Source organism: Camelus bactrianus, chromosome 2, assembly GCF_048773025.1.
Source record: "Camelus bactrianus isolate YW-2024 breed Bactrian camel chromosome 2, ASM4877302v1, whole genome shotgun sequence".
NCBI classification, from domain to species: domain Eukaryota; kingdom Metazoa; phylum Chordata; class Mammalia; order Artiodactyla; family Camelidae; genus Camelus; species Camelus bactrianus.
The window spans coordinates 62,306,029-62,325,509 of record NC_133540.1 but is presented as its reverse complement, the minus strand read 5'-3'; the positions used below and the strand labels follow the sequence as shown (position 1 = coordinate 62,325,509).

The following is a 19,481-nucleotide window of genomic DNA, read 5'->3' as shown; positions in this document are numbered from 1 at the left end:
GGATGAATGGATAAAGTTGTGGCATGTGTACACACACACACAGAGGAATGTCATTCAGCTTTTGAAAAAGAAAATTCTCCCATTTTCAACAATATGGATAAACCTGGAGGGTATTATGCTAAATGATATAAACCAGATAGAGAAAGGCAAATACTGCATGGTATCACTCATACCTGGAATCAAAACCAACCAAAAGTCAAACTCATGAAAGAGTAGAAAAATATTTGTGAGAGGCTGGGGGGAACGGGTGAGGGAAATAGGGAGAAGTTAATAAAAGAGTATAATCTTTCAGTTATAAAATGAGTACGATCTGAGGATCTAATGTATAACATGGTGACTATGGTTGATGACACCTCACTGTGTAATTGAAATTTGCTGAAAGAGTAGAACTTAATGTTCTTTGCAAGAAAGAAAAGATAAATATGTGAGGTGGTGATGTGTTAATTAACTTGATGGGAAAATCCTTTCATAATTTATGCTTATATCAGATCATCACATTGTTTACTTTAAATAAATATTTTATTTGTCAATTATACCTCAATAAATCTGGAAAAAATACTTACTGAATATAATTTTCTTAGTAAGGTATTTTATCTGGGTTTGTTTTTGGTTTCTTTGCTTTTGTCTGCTTATTGCCCTTAGGATATAACTGATTTGGGCCATAAAGTCGTAACACTGTGTTTTAGCCAAAAGCTAGAAAGCACTCAAATGCTCATCAATGATGGAATGCTTAATTTGTGGCATATTCATACAATAAAAAACTATGCTTAGTGAATAAATACATTAATAAAGTACAGCTACGTGCAACATTGTGGATGGATATGCCAAACAGTGCTGAAGAAAAGCAAGGCACAGGCTTATACCAGTTAATCGCATGTAAGTGGTATGTATGTTATGTATTTGTGTGTGTGTGTATATAGTTTTGCCTGTTTTTATGTAGCATACCATATAGTATTAAAATACTCAAAACTATGTATATATATATATATATCTGTATATGTGTACTATACATGGTATAAAAATAGGAAAAACTATATACACACATACATATATGTACACATAGCTGTAGTATACAAGTAGGCAAATCTATATATATATACACATACATATACACACGATATTCAGAGTAGGTATATAGTATATACTTTAGTTTTGCCTATTTTTATACTATATAATCTATTTCAATAGAAGTTACTGTCAGAGGGGCAATACCTGGAAGGAAATATAAGATGGGAATCTGGGGTGCAAGTATTTATGTTTTGTTTCTTAGTTTGAATGCTATTCAGGTATGTTTCACTTGTGAGCACTTGCAGGCTATAAAATTCTGTGTACTTTTCTGTGTGTGTATTATACTACAGTGAAAACTTTGTTTAAATTGTGTTTTAAAATCAGTTGAAATAGTTTTTTTCTGATGTGATTGTGGCACAGCTTAATATATAGTTAAACTTTTAAAACTAATTTGCACTCGTTTTTGAAAGCAGACACCCAGCCTGTGAGATCGATAGCCTAGGCAATGCTGTCCATAGTCACGAACTTGGTTCTTTGATTTCTCAGAAGAACCTGTGCCTGCCAGGGGCTGGACCCAGAGACCTGTGGTGCCTCCTTTTCTTTTGGTTGTTCATGGAGCATGTACTACAATGGATGTAAGTTTGCCAGAAGCAAGATCCCAAGAAAATTTAAGCTGCTTGGGGATGACCCAAAAGAGGTTTGTTTACTTCCTGATGTATAATTTGTTTCTTTTTCATGGAGAATTGACGAGCACAGATGAAGTGAACAATATGATATAACTCTGTTAAACTCTTGTTAACAGAGAGAATTTCATCTCAGAGATGAACCAGCAAAATTTTGGCTAAATTATAGACGCACATAACAATTTCATGAGATTAGCATGATAACAACCATGGGATACCAAAGTAATAAAGTTTGAGCAGCATAAACTCTTTATACCTATGGCCTTTCCTCTTCATTCTTTATCATTAATGTTAATTCTAGAGTTTCACATAGCTGTCCCTTCAATATTAAAACTAAATGTTAAAACCTTGGTGTTAAAACTTTCATCTTTTGAACCTGAATTATAGAAGTCATGTTCATGACTGCCGCATTTATAAAAGACCATTTCTACTCATCCTTTTCACACCATGAGGTTAGATGGTTTAATGTTACTATAATGAATGCATTCAAGTAACTAAAACATTTAGATTTTCATATAAAGGTATCGTTGAAATAAATACTGATTTCTCATTTAAGTCACTGGTTTTTGTCCTTTCTCTAAGATAAATATTTCTCAAAATATAACTTGCGGATTGGTATCAAATTTAATAAGTTTAGGGTAGTATGTATTCTAGAGTATGCTAATTTTGGATAATCAGAAAACCTCAGTATATTTAGCATTTAAATATGGTCAAATTTTTAGTGAATCTATATAGCTTATAATTTCTTTCAAGTTTTAAATGCAATTTAAATATAGTTATACTGTGGATATAATAATAATTAAATGTCCCTCTAATTGAACAAAACTGTTAACCTTAGTATTTGTGACTATAATAATAAGCAGTTTAATAAAGTGCAAAAGTTCAAGTCATGATATAATTTTTTATAGGAGCATAATATTTTAATAAACTGTATTAATGTACTAGATGTCCTCTTTTCATAAGAAAAAGCCCCAAATATGTAATAAACCTAATAGCAATTTTGCATGCTGTGCTCCACTTTAGTTTTTCACACTGGAGAGATTTTTTTCACCACTACTTCATAAATGTTTATCACTCTAACCAGGTTTCATGTAAACCAAATCTGGGGGATGGCTGGTGACATCTCCCTCAGTTAGGTAGTAGGGCGCCACTCAGAAACCTCCTCATCTTCTAAAATGCAAATATGTGTATCTCTGCCAGCTGGTTACGACTCCCGAGGATTTTAGAGAGCTATCACTGTGAAATGAGCACGTCTAAGTATGAATGGACCAACCAAGTATTGTCTACCATTTTAAAAAAACATATTGCTTGAAAAATCTGTTCTTCAGTTGGGAGGAGGGAGTGTAACTGAACATTTCTCCTTTCAAGTAAACTTTACAGTTTTTCATATATACCACCTTATAGTTCTGAGAGTTTTGTTCATATTTGAATCACCTGGTAACTTTTAGTTGCTCTATGGAGAGATCATTTCAAATTTTGAAATGTTATTTTTATAAACATTTAAAAATATAAAGATTGGAAATAGGAAATTAAACCAAACAAATCCTTTCAGTAGCTCATCTTCCTTGGCCACTAATTAGGCAGTAGAGAATGTGACCCTTTAAAGACTGTCTGACTTCATTCTCCTAACCCTGCTACCAGCAGAGGCTTATATTTATAAAATGCGAAATATCTGCATGCAAAGTAGAAAATTGATTAATCTTAAGAAAATATCAAAGAGCTCGATATTTAACAACACATACAAAAATAGGTAATACATGGTCTATACTTTCCACTTAGAAATAGTCATGTTAAGATGCTTTAGTTTTTTAATAAGAGACGCTGTGTCTTGTGATTTGGATCTAATACATAGGGGGGTGAGGAATCTAACTGATAGCCTCTTTCATGAAGAATGGATTTAGAATTTAATATGGAGGGTTATTCATTTTATACAGGAAGAGAAACTGGAGTCTCATTTACAAAACCTGTCCACTCTTATGGCACCAACATACAAGAAGCTTGCACCCGATGCATATAATAACCAGGTAAGTGTAAATAGTTATTGACAATGACTGGAACACTTACTCACTGTTGCTGACCTACCTATCTACTTCCAAACATATTTTTGAAGCAATGATTTTCCTTTACTTTTCTAATTTTTTCTTTTCCTAACTGTTGAAGCCATTGCAATGTTCTGTTTCTGGTATATAAAAACTACACCATTTGAAAGAGCATGTTGTTGGTCTTCTAATCTGTAAAAGTAATGAGCTTTTAAGACTCACAAGCTGTTTTATCTAGTAATCTTGTTCTCAAATGGATAATTTTGTCTCTGTAAGCAGACTTTAGTGATTAATTAAAATTAGATGGCTCAAACTATTGGTTCTAACCACCTGTTAACTGTTTTCACAGCAAGTCTATACATTCAAAGCTATGGGTGTGCTACTTGCTAAGTGTACATACATGTGTCCAGATGTGTCAGATTTTGCTAGATGTTTATTTTTTTCTTTTGGCCTTGGCTTCATGAACCAAGCCAAACTTCTTTTTTTTCTATTTTGTAAGTGTGTGCTAGGCAGTATCTATATGGAAGGCTAAGTGATTTGTTCTTAAATGCTTATGAAGGAGGCAGAAGACTGAAGTCTTCCCTGTTTCAAAAGCCCTAAATGAGAGCCTGTTCTAAATCACTGTGTTTAGTCACTGTGGACAGTAAGATGAGCAGTGTGGGTTCTATGTCTTTAAAAAATTCCTCCTCTAGAGGAGATGTAGGGATGTAAAATACAAGATGTAGGGACGTAAAATACCAATTATAGAAAAATAACAGCCGAGGTAGAGGTTTGCACACATTTCTGAAGGAATGAAAAGGCTTTCCCTGAAAGTAGGGGTATAAAGTCACAAATGGCCTTGGAGGCCATGTAAAGATCTTTGAACTTTTTCCTGTAAGTAAGAGACCTACCACCATTGGGGTGTTCTAAGTGTATACTAGGGGTGGGGAAGGGCGAAGTGATTTCACTTAAAAAAGTCACTCAAGCCAAACAAATGAAATACAGCATAGATAGCTTCGATTAGTGGAAGATTCAGTGAGAGAAGCAGGCTATTACAGTCACTGGGCAAGAGATGTGAAGGTCCTAATTTAAAGAAATGGCAGTAATGATTGATAGAGAAAATGAAATAAATATATAAAATATTTGAGGTAGAATTTATAGAACTTAGTGACTAGCTGGATTTAAGGATAAGAAAAAGATAATTTGAAGATCCACCAAATTTCTGGCTTGAACAGATGGTTCTATGAGTTAGTACCAGGAATCAGTGAAGAAAAATAAGTTTGGGGGAGATAAGGGGAAGATGATAAATTTCATTTCAGAAATTTCATTTTGGCAAAGCTAGGTTTTACATACTTCTAGAATAATTAGAAGAAAAATCTAGTTTAGCACTGTGATTTGAAAGTTATCAAAATGCAGGAAGTAGCTGAATATGTAGAAGTGAATGCAGTTTTTCAGAATGGAGATTATTAAGAAGTGGCTAATGATTTTAACATTTAACATTTTAGGGGTGAGAGGAGGAAGAGAAACCAACGAAGGAAGCACTGGGATTGGAAGCAGTGGAGATGGAGAGGTTAAAGATTTAAGAGGAAGCGGGAGGATGATAGAAGGAAAGCTAGAGGTGATAAGGTATCCAGAGCAGAGTACACAGAGCAAGGGTACAGGGAAGTGTGGAGGGTAGTACATTTTGCAAACATTGTCATGTACTTAATAATGTTAAACCTTCTAAGGGGATTAGTTTACATAGCAGAGACAGACAGGGGACCAATTCTAATTAACAGTTTAACTATTCTTGTTTCCATTGTGAACTTTCCCCCCAAACCCCAATTCTTCTTTTTCTATTTTTTAGTGGGAGCAAGGGAGGAAATTTTAATAATGACAGTAGTCTGTTTATAAATTTTATGTTACAACTTACATTTTTAGAAATGTATGTGAATGTCTATGAAAATTATTTTAAATGCTGTCTTAATAACAATGAGATTAATACTGTTATTTTACAACCTTGCCTGTTTTAATCAGTGTCACAGAAAAGTATAAGGAATGGTATGGTACTGTTGTAAAATAATTCAGGGGTGACAAACACAATAAATCAGGCTATAAAAGAAAATGAATTGAGCCTATGTTGCTAGATTTCAAGTTTGGCCATTTTCTGTTGAATGAATTTTTTATAGGGGCTATTAATCAAAAGGTTTTAACTGGGGAAAGGGACAAAAACAACAAGCATTGATATTCTTTTTACTCCATTGATTCTTATTATTGACTGTTTCATACAACAGTGATTTTCTAAGCTTTTATATTCTACTCTATTACTTTTTGTTTGGAATATTTTATGCATTTCCTGAACCTAGAATAACTAAAATATGAAGGTGCCCCAAATTTTAAGTTATAACAACATGATTAGATAAAATTCCTTAGATGTGTTTCAAAATTTATATATGAGTAAATGTGTATATGTACTAATGAATTAGCATAAAGTTTCAGTTAAGTGGGATGTTTAAGGTCTAGAGATCTGCTGTACAGTTGTACCTATAGTCAGCAATAATGTACATTTAAAAATTTGTTGTCTTATGTTCTTACCACAATAAAATGTAAATGCATATGTACATTTATACATTAAAAATAGATGTAATATTTATATAAACTAAATCAACTAATGGCTGAGAATGGATAAGGTATTTTTTATATTGCATTTTAGGTATTATTGGAAATGTTTATCCATATGCTTTAATGTGGTTTAGAGAAAAAAAAAAAAACAGCCATGTGATAGTTCTATACAGTATATGTAAAGCATCGAGGCTGTGGATGCTATCAAAATCTACCCTTTGGTCTTTGCCTCCTTCCCTCAACTAAATAGAATACCTTTATTTCTCATATATGAATGTTCTCCTTGCTTTATTCCTTGATTTCATAGTCTTAGTGCTAAAGCTAAGCTTCATTGGGCCTTCACGGCATTTCTTCTGTCAGCTCTATGGAATTAGAAAATAGGTTTTCTTAATTTAAATAATCCTTCATATCTATCCAGTAGATTCATTTCTTTTCTTATTTCTCTCCCTTTTCTATGCTCATCTTCCCATTAAACTTTAGGCCTGAATTAGCAGGCTCAAATCTCAAAATTGTGTGGTTTCGTCTTGTGTGGAGATGACATTTTAGACCAAGAGAACTTTCTGACAGTGGAAATATTTTCTGCCTATACTATTCAGAATAGTAGTTACTAGCTACATGTGGCTCTTGAACACTTGATAACTGAGTTAATGAACTTTAATTTTAATTAATTTAAATTTAAATTGCCACTTGTGACTAGCAGCTGCCATACGGAACAGCACAGCTTTACGCCATCAGAAAGCCATGCACTTAGAATTGTCTTCAGATGTAGAGATGAATTTCCAGTAATCCAGTCACAGACCCCTGCGTGGTATTTCTTATGAGATGGCATAAGGACCAACTAGACTTTGTATGTTTTTTATTCAAGGAACAGACTAAAGCTAACTAGAGCAGAGCATGGACTAAAAAGTCACAGACCAGTGTTTGTAGTTTGTGAGACAGAATGGTCATTTTCCTTTAGCCAGAGTTTTTTAAGCTTCAGTATACAAAAATGCTATGTGAACCCAATAATAAATAATATTCAAGCCATCAAAAACTTCTTTATGTTATGAGTTCAACTTCTAGCCATGATGGATTAACAGCTGCTGGATTTACTTTCACATATTAAAAAAAATAAGAAAAAATACATGAAACAAGTGTTTTTAGACACAGGACAATAAGAAGCACAAGATAGTAACACCAAAGAGAAAAGAAATAAAATAGATAAACTTACAAACATACTCCAGCTTACTTCCTAAAGAGCATATTAGGCTTCAAGGTAGAGAGGAGGAGCCTAAACAGACTCCAGGGTTATCTTTGTGTTAAGGAAACAAAGTTCAGAATTTGGGGAAGCCAAAGTGCTAGAATTCACAATTCAGAGTACCAGAGAGGAGAGCACTTCATTGAGAAGAGCTCTAGAGATCTGTAGAGGGTTCTGCTCAAATCTTCAGCTGAGGACTGAACAGTGCATGCATGTGAAGAGATTACCATGGCTGTGGAAAAAACTATCAAAAGGAACAGGCAGATCGGGGAGGGTATAGCTCAAGCAGTACAGCGCATGCTTAGCATGCATGAGGTCCTAGGTTCAATCCCCAGTACCTCCTCCAAATATAAATAAATAAACCCAATTACCTCCCTCTCATAAAACAGCAAAAAAAAAACAAAAAACAAACAAACAAAAAAAAAACCACAAAACGAAGGAACAGGCAGAATAATCCCTTGATTTTATACAGGACCTGGAACAGTTGTTAATACCATCCAGAAGGAAAAGAACTCCTAACATAAAAGAGATCAAGTAGAGTATTTAGAATCTCCTGGCTTTAGTAGCAGAAGTAAATTAGATTATTCTGGTTCCATCTAAAAATGTTTAAAATCAACACTTGAAAGTATCAAACTGATTCCAACTAAACATCTCAGTACAAAAACAACAAAAGGCCTCAAAAACAACAAGGTAAAATTTATAATGTCTAGCATTTCATCAAAAATTACCAGGAATACAAAGAAATTAGAAAATATGACCCATAATGAGGGGTGGTGGGGGTAAAGGGAGAAGCAATCAATGGAAATAGTTCCAGAAATGACATGTGATGAGGATGTAATAGACAAGGACATTAAAGTAGCCATAAATTTAAGACAACAGAGGAAAGTATGAACATGATTTTTTTAAAAAAGCTAAGAAGATATCAGACCCACACTGAACTTCTAGAAATGAAAAAATATATGATGTCTGGATAAAAAATACAATAGACAGAATTAACAGATTGGAGAAATTGGATATACAGCAACAGAAATGTCCCCAAGTGAAAGAAAGAAGAAAAATAAAACGAATAGCTCAAAAGACCTATGGCACAATATTATTACACTAATACATGTGTAAGTCCCAGAAGGACAGAAAAATATTTTTATAATGGCCAATTTTTTTTTCCAAATTTGTTCAAAACAATAAACCCATAGATCCCAGAGGCTCAGCAAGCCCCAGAGAGAGGTGGGGTAGTGGGGAACATGAAAAAAACTACATAAAGTCACCTTAAAATCAATTTGTTTACAGTGATAAAGAGAAAATGTGAAAAACAGATGGAGGAAAAAACATATTACATATAGGAAGAAAAATGATAATAAACACAGGAGACTATGGAAAGATGCAAGAGAGATAGAAGAGAAACATCTTTGAAGTACTGAAAGAAAAGAAAAAAAACTGTCAACCTAGAAATATATACTCAGTAAAAACAACTCTCAAAAGTGAAGGCAAAATACTTTTTTTCAGACATACAAAAGCTGAAATAGTTTACCACCAGCAGACTAACACTTCAAAAATCTTAAAGGAAGCCCTCTGATAGAAAATGATACCAGATAGAAATCTGGATTGATGATAAGGAATGAAAATGTCATGAATAGTACATATGCAAGTAAAAAGACTTTTTCCCTTATTTAAAATTTTTCTTTAAAAGATAATTTGCTGTTTAAAAAATATATATTAACAATGTAATTTAAGGTTTATAACATGTAGAAGTAGCACAGAGGCTGGGGGTTGGGCGTGTACTGCTCTAAGTTTCTTATATTATACATGGAGTGGTATAATATTACTTGTATGTAGATTGTCCAGTGCACTGTAAACCTTAAGCAAACAGCCACTTTAAAAGAGATAGGAATGGAATGAATCCCAAAACATTTTAAACAAAGAATATGGAATCAAAAGAAACATTAACAAATACAAAACAAATAACAAGATGGTATATTTAATCCCAACCATATAAAAACCACATTAAATGTAAATGTTTTTAACACTCCTAATTAAAAGGTAGAGTTTGTGTATTGAATAATCACACAGCTACAAAACAATTGTGATATTTTAAAAAGCAAGAACCAAGACATTTCATGTTAATGTCAATCAAAAGAAAGCTAGAGTGATATTAGTAGCCATGTAGATTTCATAGCAAAGAATGTAACATAAGGAGGATCATTTTATAATGATAAAAAGGTCAGCTCAGCAATCCTAACTATGCATCTAATAACAGAGCTTCAAATTTTATTAAAGAAAAACTGATAGAACTAAAAATAGAAACAAGTCCACAATTGCAGTCAGTTTTCAATACATCTCTCTCAATAACTGTTAGAACAAGTAGAGAGAAAATTAGTAAGGAGATAGAAGACTTGAACCACACTTAACCAACTTGATCTTATTAACTTGTATAGGACTCCCCAGGTGATGACAGAATAACATTATTTTCAAGTATACAAGGATGATTTACCAAGACAGTTTATATTCTGGGTCATAAAACAAGTATCTATAAATTTAAAAGCCTCAGAGTATGTTGTCTGACCACAATGAAATGAAATTAAAAATCTGTACCAAAAGGATACCTACAAAATCCCTAAATATCTGGAAACTGAACAACATATTTCTAAATGACCTATGGGCCAAAGAATAAATCACAAAGAAAATTAGAATGTAGTTCAAACTGAATGAAAATGAAGAAACTTGTGAGATGCAGCTTTAAAGCCTTGATTAGAGAGTGATTTGTAGCACTGAACATTTATAACAGAAAAATATAATCTCAACCATCTCTCGAGTATGCAGATCTACCCTACAAAACTTGGAAAAAGAGAGCAACTTTAGCCCTAAAAGACAGAAGGACAGAAAAGATAAAGGGGAAAACAGAAATCATTGAAATAGAATACAGAAAACAGAATATATCAGTGAAACAAAAGCTAGTACTTTGAATAATGATCAAGAAAAAAAAAAGAAGGCACAAACTGTCAGTATCAAGAATTAGAGATGAAACATCATTATAAATTGTACAGACAATAAAAGAATAGTAATAAAAACATAATTTAAACTTCATGCCAATAAAAAAATGACTTAGATGAAATGGGCAAAGTCCTTGAAAAGCACAAATTACCAAAGCTTACTAAAGAAAAATATAAATACCATGAATAGTACTGTATCTATTAAAGAAATTGAATTTGTAGTTAAAAACTTCCCCAAAAGGAGAACTCCAGAACCAGATGATTTGCCTTTAAAATTTTACCCATTATTTAAGAAAAAAAAAATTCAATGGAAACTCTTTTAGAAAATGGCAAAGGAGCAAACACTTCCCAACTCATAATATGGGACTGGAAATATCCTGATACTAGAATCAGATAAGGGCATTAAATAAAAAGAAAATAAAATCTAATTCTTTATAAATATTGATGTGAAAATTCTTAACAAAATTTTATCTAATTACATCCAACAATGTGTAAAAGGGATAATGCATCACAACCAAATGGAGTTTATTTCAATAATGGTTGATTCATTTAATGTTCAAAAATTAATCAATGTGTAAAGGAAATTGAAGAGGATTTAAAGAAATGGAAAGATATCTCATGCTCTTGAATTGGAAGAATTAATATTGTTAAAATGGCCATACTGCCCATGGCAATCTACAGATTTAATGCAATCCCTATCAAATTACCCAGGAGCTTTTTCACAGAACTAGAAAAAACAATCCTAAAATGTATATGGAATCACAAAAGACCCAGAAGTGCCAAAGCAATATTGAAGAAAAAGAATTGGGCTGGAGGCTTAACCCTCTCAGGCTTCAGACAATACTACAAAGCTACAGTAATCAAAACAGCATGGTATTGGCACAAAAACCAGACATATGGCTCAGTAGAACAGAATAGAGAGCCTAGAAATAAGCCCACACACCTACAGTCAATTAATCTTTGACAAAGGAGGCAAGAATATACAATGGAGAAAAGACAGTCTTTTCAGCAAGTGGTGTTGGGAAAGCTGGACAGCCACATGTAAATCAATGAAGTTAGAACACTCTCACACCATACACAAAAATAAACTCAAAATGGATTAAAGACTTAAGATAGGACACCATAAACCTCCTAGAAGAGAACATAGGCAAGACAGTCTCTGACATAAATCTTAGCAATGTTCTCCTAGGGCAGTCTCTCAGGGCAACAGAAATAAAAGCAAAAACAAATAGGACCTAATCAAACTTATAAGTTTTTGCACAGCAAAAGAGACCATTAACAAAATGAAAAGACAATATATGAACTGCGAGAAAATATTTGCAATGATATGACTGACAAGGGCTTAATCTCCAGAATACATAAACAAGTCATACAACTTAATAACAAAAAAGCAAACAATCCAATCAAAAAATTGGCAGAAGACCCAAGTAGACATTTCTCCAAAGAAAACATACAGGTGGCCAGTAGGCACATGAAAAAATGCTCAGTATCGCTAATTCTCAGAGAAATGCAAGTCAAAACTACAGTGAGATATCACCTCACACCAGTCAGTATAGCCATCATAGAAAGTCCATAAACAATAAATACTGGACAGTGTGTGGAAAAAGGGAACCATCTTACACTGTTGGTGGGAATGTACTTTGGTGCGGCCACTACGGAAAACAGTATGGAGATTACATTAACAAAATTAAAATAGACTTATTCTATGATCTAGCAATCACACCCCTGGGCATATACCTGGAGAAGACTCTTAATTCAAAAAGATACATGCACCCCAGTGTTCATAGTAGCACTGTTTACAATAGCCAAGAAATGGAAGCAACTTAAATGTCCATCAACAGATAACTAACTGGATAAGAAGTTGGGGGAGATAGATAGGTAGATAGATAGGTAGGTAGGTATATGCATGCAATGGAATAGTACTTAGGTATATAAAAAAAAAAAAAAAAGATGCCATTTCCAGCAACATGGATGGTCCTAGAGATTATCATATAAAGTGAAGTAAGTCACAGAAAAATAAATATGATATCATGTATATGTGGAATATAAAAAATGATACAAATGATCTTATTACCAAAACAGAAGCAGACTCACAAACATAAAAAAAAAAAAAAAAAAAAAAACAACTTATGGTTACCAAAGGGGAAGTAGGGGAGGATAAATTAGGAGTATGGGATTAACAGATACAAAATACCATATATAAAAGAGATAAACAAGGTCCTACTGTATGCACAGGAAATTATATTCAATATCTTGTACTAACCTATAATGAAAAATAATGTGAAAAAGAATATACATACACATATATAAATAACCTGCTTTACACCAGAAACTAACACAACTTCGTAAGCCAACTATACTTCAATTTTAAAAAACCAGTGTAATTCACCATATTAACCAACATATTAGAGAAAAATATGGTATCTCACTAAATAGATAAAAAGCATTTGACAAAATTTAACATCCATAGAAGGAACTTTCTCAGCCTGATGAAAGGCTTAGTTGAAAAACCTAAAGCTACTATCATACTTAATAGTGAAAGACTGAACACTTTACCCCTAAGATTGGGAAAAAGAAAAGTATGTATATTTTCACCACTTCTAGTTAACATTTTTTTAACTTCTCAAGTAGGTTTTATTATGTGTTAAAGATGCTCTCTGTGCCTATTTATAAACATACACTTAATATACAATTGTCATACAATAGCAAAAAGAAATACTTTAAATTTTTTATCAAATGGATGTTTGCTTAATAAAATTCAAGGAAGGTTTTCAAGAATAGTTTTCATCTTTGGTCAGTAAGCTTTTTGTGGCATCCAAATTTTTTAATTGAGGTATAGTTGATTTACAATATTACATACGTTTCACGTGTACAACATAGTGATTCACACTGTTAAAGGTTATACTCCGTTTATTATAAAATGTTGGCTATATTCCCTGTGCTGTATAATATGTCCTGGTAGCTTATTGTATTTAACATCTAAATGGAAATTTTAGACAATGCAACAAGCAAGAAAAAGGAATAAAAAGGATACAGATTGAACAGTAAGAAATAAAAATGTCCTTATTTGCAGATAACATGTGTGTCTACATGGAAAGTCCCACAGAATCTACAAAAAAAAACTCCTAGAATAAATGCTTTAGCAAAGTTGCAAAATACAAAAATCAATTATATTTCTATATACTAGCAATAAACAATTAAAAATTGAAATGAAAACCAATATCAATTAAAATAGCACCCAAAATATGAAATCCTTAGATATAAATTTGACAAAGATTTACAACACCTGTGCACTGAAAACTTTAAAACTCTGCTGAAAGAAATTATAAAAGACCTAAACAACTGGAGAGATATACCATGTTCATGGATCTCAAGACTAATCATTAAGAAGTTAATTTTCCCCAGATTAATCAATCTCACCAGGTATTCTGAAGGAATTGACAAGGTGATTCTAAAATATAGAGAGAAATGCAAATAACCTGTAATAGTCAAACATTTTTTTAAGGGCAGAATTTGAAGATTTATACTCCCTGATTTCAAGATTTACTACAAACCTACATTACTAGTAATCAAAACAGTTGATACTGGCATAAATACAATACATACACACACATCAGCACACCATTACATAACAAAATATTAGAATAGAGAGTCTGGAAATAGATTCAACATGGATTGTCAACTGCTTTTCAACAAAAGCAATTCAGTGGGGTAAGTATTATCTTTTTATCCAAAGGTGTTTGTTTGAACAGTTGGATATCCATATGGACAAAAATTAACTTAGACTCTTAATCTCACAACCTATGTAAAAATTAACTCAAAATGGAACCATTTATATAAATTCTAGAATATGCAAACTGATTTATAGTGACAGAAAACAGATCAGTAGTTAACTACCTGGGAACAAAGCAGGAGGTGTGAACTATAAAGGAGTGTGATGAAACTTTGGGGAATGATGAATATGTACATCATTTTGATTGTGGCAATCGTTTCATGTATATATATATGTCAAAACTTATCAAATAGTACACTTTAAATATATGCGATTCAATGTAAGTCAGTTATATCTGAATAACACTATAAAATAAAAACTCTGCTATGTCAGGGTACTTGCTCTGTTTTGAGTCATTCCATTGTGTTCTTGGAGATAAAATATAATACTAAGGAATCTTTTTGACCTGCTCAGTACACAGGACTTGTGCTTTTTTGTCACATGTGTGCCTAAGAATTTCAAATGCCTAAGTACTTCCCCACTCACACACACACACTTCTATTTTTCAGATTGAATATGAACACAGAGCACCAGAGTGCCGTCTGGGTCTGAAGGAAGGTCGTCCATTCTCAGGGGTCACTGCATGTTTGGACTTCTGTGCTCATGCCCACAGAGACTTGCACAACATGCAGAACGGCAGCACGTTGGTAAGTGTGCTGAGGATAGGTCAGCAGCATGTCCCGTTGTGGAGCAGAGGACTGGAAGTTAGCAGCAGTTCAAGGAATATGTTCTCTGCAGGTGTCACTGCACAACAGTGTTTTTGTGAATGAATTGCTATTGCAAGGTGACCTTATATGGCATAATTAGTACTCATCACAGGTTGGCATGGCACATTAGTGGAAAACAGTGTGGTCAAGCAACGTGAAAATCATGGAAATTCTTGGTGCTAACCTAAACTGGTAACTAAGCATTGCCAGCTACAATTAGATGCCCAAAAAAGTCTTTGAAAATTTAGTGTTCCATGTCTAGTAGGTCATAAGCAGTTAAGCAAAAAGCCATATACAAGCCAAAGTACCAATCCACCTTGCAAGAGAGAGGTGTGAATGAAAAATGGATCATCATTGTCACAGTACTAGTACAAAAGGTTCAAAGTGCAAAAGAACCCTTTGTAACTACACATTACAGTGGGTGAAAGGGATTGGGCCTTATAATTGTTGGCTATGGTAAGGGCAGGAAATAGATCCATGTTAGGAGGGGAGGAGTATTCCACATCAACAAAGCTCAGGGTGAGGCCCTGCACGTGGAGGGATGACCCAAAGTAGAGATAATGAAAAAGCTCAAGTGTAGAAACTGTAAATGAATCAACCCAATGAGTCATCAACATGGATACAGGGGTAGCTGAGGAAGATGACCAATGAGACTTAACGTGGAAAATAGAAAGCAGGCACTAAAGTTACATTCTAGGGTAGAAAAGATCTCGGGGAGGTAGAAGGCAGTAGTGGAAGTAATTCGAGGAAGCTGGTGTGAAATTTTTGTTGAGAAGCAAAGGTACTGGTTTAATGGTCTAGAGCAGGGGTTAGAAAACTTTTCTATTAAAAGCTTTGCAAGCCCCAGAGGATCTCTGCCATATTTTTTGTTTGTGGTTTTTTCAATAAAAAGTTCTTTTAAAATGCAGAAACCATTCTTAGTTCACTGGCCATATAAAACAGGCTGAAGGGCTGGTTGGTCACAGACCCCACATGACTTCTGATCCAGGAGAACAAACACAAGGCTTACCATCCACAGTATCTAACATCATTGCTAATCATGCATTGAACACCTGCCCATCCTTTGGAGGCTATGCTCAATTCTGGGAAGTAGAAGAAATAAATAATAGCTGGAGCTATAGTAGGTCCTGAAGATAGCCAGGTTTCTCTCCAGCAAGGTGATGGAGAGTGGGCCGAGGATGAGAAAGAATTTTTAAATAAAGGGGAATTTGCCTGGTAGGTCACAGGTTCTGTGAGGTGAAACGGAAGCAGCGCTAGGTAAGCAGACGTGAGTAGGGATAAATGTATGTGGGAAAAGGTGACAAGCGCTCAGGGGCAAGGATTTGGGAAGATGTGTGTACAATGTATAACACTCATTTTAATACCATCTCATGTTAAACTTATTTATAGAGGTAAACCTAAAACAATCGTGACCACATTCCTTTCAAGAGTATCTTCCAATGATTTTGTATTACCTTGGGTTTTAAATAATCATGGTCACATTTTCTGTTAATTAAAAACCCTAAATACTAAAAACTAGTATTTTTAAAACCAACAAGTAATCTTTCATCAAGGCCAGTGTGGCCAACAAAAAAAAAGTACCATTAACTTATCAAAGCAGCAGAAGTAGCTTTTTTTTTCCTTTTCAGAAAAGAAATGAAAAGGGAAACACTGAGTTAGATTTCACAGAATACCCAGAAAGAAAGAAAAGAGACATAGAAACAGTGTTAAGTTACATATTACCTTTATCAATCAGATCTTCCATTTTACATTATTTAGATTTCACTTTGGTATCCTGTGGAAATTTCTTAGACACAGTGAAGGCAAGTTAGGTGTGAGGAAAGAGGTGAAATTTCTTTCTGTACAAAAGCATGAGATGAGGTGAATGTGATATTACCAAAAACAGAGGAAGTCATTGGGTAGAGGAAACTTTCAGCCTCTTTTGAAGAGGCTTCACATCGACCACATCTATTTTTTAAGTGTGAAAACTGGGAAATTGCTTCGCTTTGGTAAGAGTATCACTTCTTCCCTTAGTCCGAAATGTATGTGAGGAACAGAGTCACTACAGGTGTCATTTCCTGATAGACTCAAAACAACAACAACAAAAGGGTCCACGCGAACTTTTCGATCTCGATGTACCATTTTGATGCAATCTGCGTTAATAACGGACAGACGTGGTTTTATGGTAATATGCATGTCACCAATCTGGTCAAGTAAGCCCCCACCACAAATCTAAATACTGAGAAAGAGAAACACACACACACACAAACACACACCACTTGTCATTTGGACTGAAACTGAAGCCACGGTCTTATTTCCATACCAGGTATGCACCCTCACTAGAGAAGACAATCGAGAAATTGGAGGAAAACCAGACGATGAGCAGCTCCACGTTCTGCCCCTCTACAAAGTCTCTGACGTGGATGAGTTTGGGAGTGTAGAAGCTCAGGAGGAGAAGAAACGAAATGGTGCCATTCAGGTCCTGAGTTCTTTTCGGCGCAAAGTCAGGATGTTAGCGGAGCCGGTCAAGACATGCCGACAAAGGAAGCTAGAAGCCAAGAAAGCTGCAGCTGAGAAGCTTTCCTCTCTGGAAAACAGCACAAGCAAGAGTGAAAAGGAAAAGTCAGCCTCATCTCGTACAAAACAGATAGAAAACACAAGCCAGGCTAAACAGTTGGCAGGTAACTTTAACGTGAAACATTGTAGATATGTGTGTTCTATGACACTTAGGTTGAACATCAACAGTGTTAATTTTGGAAGGTTATGTTCAGTCATGGTCTTAGTTGTGTACCAGAATCTCTTGTAAAGGAGCAAGGCCCAGGCCTTGGTCTGGCAGACAGTAATGAGATGTTGTACCATCAACCCCAGCTTGAGGGAGAAGTTTGGATTTTATTCTGTAATACATGGCAAAGTTTTATGGTAGGTGATATGGTGAAATTACTGTTAATCTACAAACGGCAGGAAGGCCAAATTGGAGGTAGAGGAGCTAATACTTTGGTGACTGATGCAGTAAACCAAAGAGTAAGGTAACAAGAGCTTGAATTTTGGTGGTAACAGTGAAGATGTAGCAAAGATGACACAGGGGAATTCTTCCAAAATGAGTATCAGTACATTGGTGACAAAGCATTAGAATGAAGGAGAAAAAATCTTTAAGGATGCCTCTAGAGTTTTAAGCCTAGATAATTAAAACTATACTATTTATCGAGATAAGTTTGAAAATAGGATTTATGGAGGGAGGTGCAGGAGAATAAGGTACTTTTCCTTAGACGCGTTGAGTCGAGGTTCATGAGGGGAGTCCACATGTAGTTCTTATAAAGCTTTTACCCATCAAAATAGACCACATCTATAGTAGCAGAAATGGAGCATTATTTATCAGTGCTAAATTGATACTTTCTTTCCAAAGCCCCTTGATCTATGTCTGTGGTTAATACTGTTTAAAAAAAATCATACAATGTACTGTCCCTACCCAAATTTTAGAGACTGTATTGGCGTAGTCATTAATAAGAGAAAAATGTGTATCTGTTAAGTGTAAGTATACTGGTTTGCTTAGCAATCAACCATCTTTGCTTCACAGAGTCAAATTTCCCTACTGATTGATTTTGAAGCTCAGAGATAAAACCAAGTAATTTGGAATAATATGTCAGAGATGTTTAATAAATATTTGTTGACTGGTTGACTTACACTAAGAGAAGTAAATCCTGTCCGCTCCCTGCTGTCTCCTTTAAGCTAGCTGTAAAGTGTAATCAGATGAAACTTTGCCTTTGATTCCTTCTAACTGGTCTCTACAGGACAGCTGTTGTAGCTCCTTTTATCTGTTTTCATTTCTCATATGACTTTTTTTTAAGTGAGATCATGAAATAGAATTATCACTTTTAAGAGTTTCATTTACACCTCTCCCCACGCCCCCCAAAAAGTGGATGAATAAGTCAGTACTAATAAAAAAAAAAAGTTTCATTTGCAAAGCTGAAAGTTTCTTTAAAGTTTTATCTACAACTGTATAAACTTCCTTTCTGGAAAGCACGCTGGAGAAATAGGGTTTGCCAATTATATAAAGTGCTTTGGGTACTTAAATGAATGTCACTCTTTCTCATAGCATTGCTAAATCTTCTATAATAATTTTTCTGCTACTTTACTTAATAAATTTGATTGCTTGCCAGGCAATGGGGAAATAAAATAAGATGTGATCCCTCTTCCCTCACGGAACTACTTTGCAGTGGAGTGAAGAGGGGACGAGAAATTGATAATTCTAGTATGCTATGGACTGTTGCTTTATCTGACTTATGTATGCAGTGGATATTACAGAGTGTTACAAAAGCACTAGAAGCTGAGGTTATAGAAGGCTTCCTTGAGGAAGGGATGACTATGTCAAGGAAGGGCAGGGAGATGGGGAGGAAGGAGGAGAGCAGTTCAAGTAGAGAATGTGGCTTGGTCAAAAGCACAGAAACTCCAGAGAATATGATGCTCCCAATGGAATGGCTTTGGGATGTTT

At 34.4% G+C, this 19,481-nt stretch overlaps 1 protein-coding gene across 4 annotated transcripts in view; it reads left to right on the top strand.

Moving 5' to 3' along the window:
* TET2 (tet methylcytosine dioxygenase 2) overlaps positions 1–19,481 on the top strand; it is a 123,758-nt gene that overhangs the window by 99,248 nt on the left and 5,029 nt on the right. For all 4 annotated transcript variants that reach the window (XM_045515758.2, XM_010953619.3, XM_045515757.2 and 1 more), the window contains exons 7-10: positions 1,555–1,705; positions 3,626–3,715; positions 14,816–14,953; positions 17,319–17,673. In XM_045515758.2, the coding sequence (XP_045371714.2) occupies positions 1,555–1,705; positions 3,626–3,715; positions 14,816–14,953; positions 17,319–17,673 (734 nt within the window). The remainder of the gene's footprint in view (positions 1–1,554; positions 1,706–3,625; positions 3,716–14,815; positions 14,954–17,318; positions 17,674–19,481) is intronic.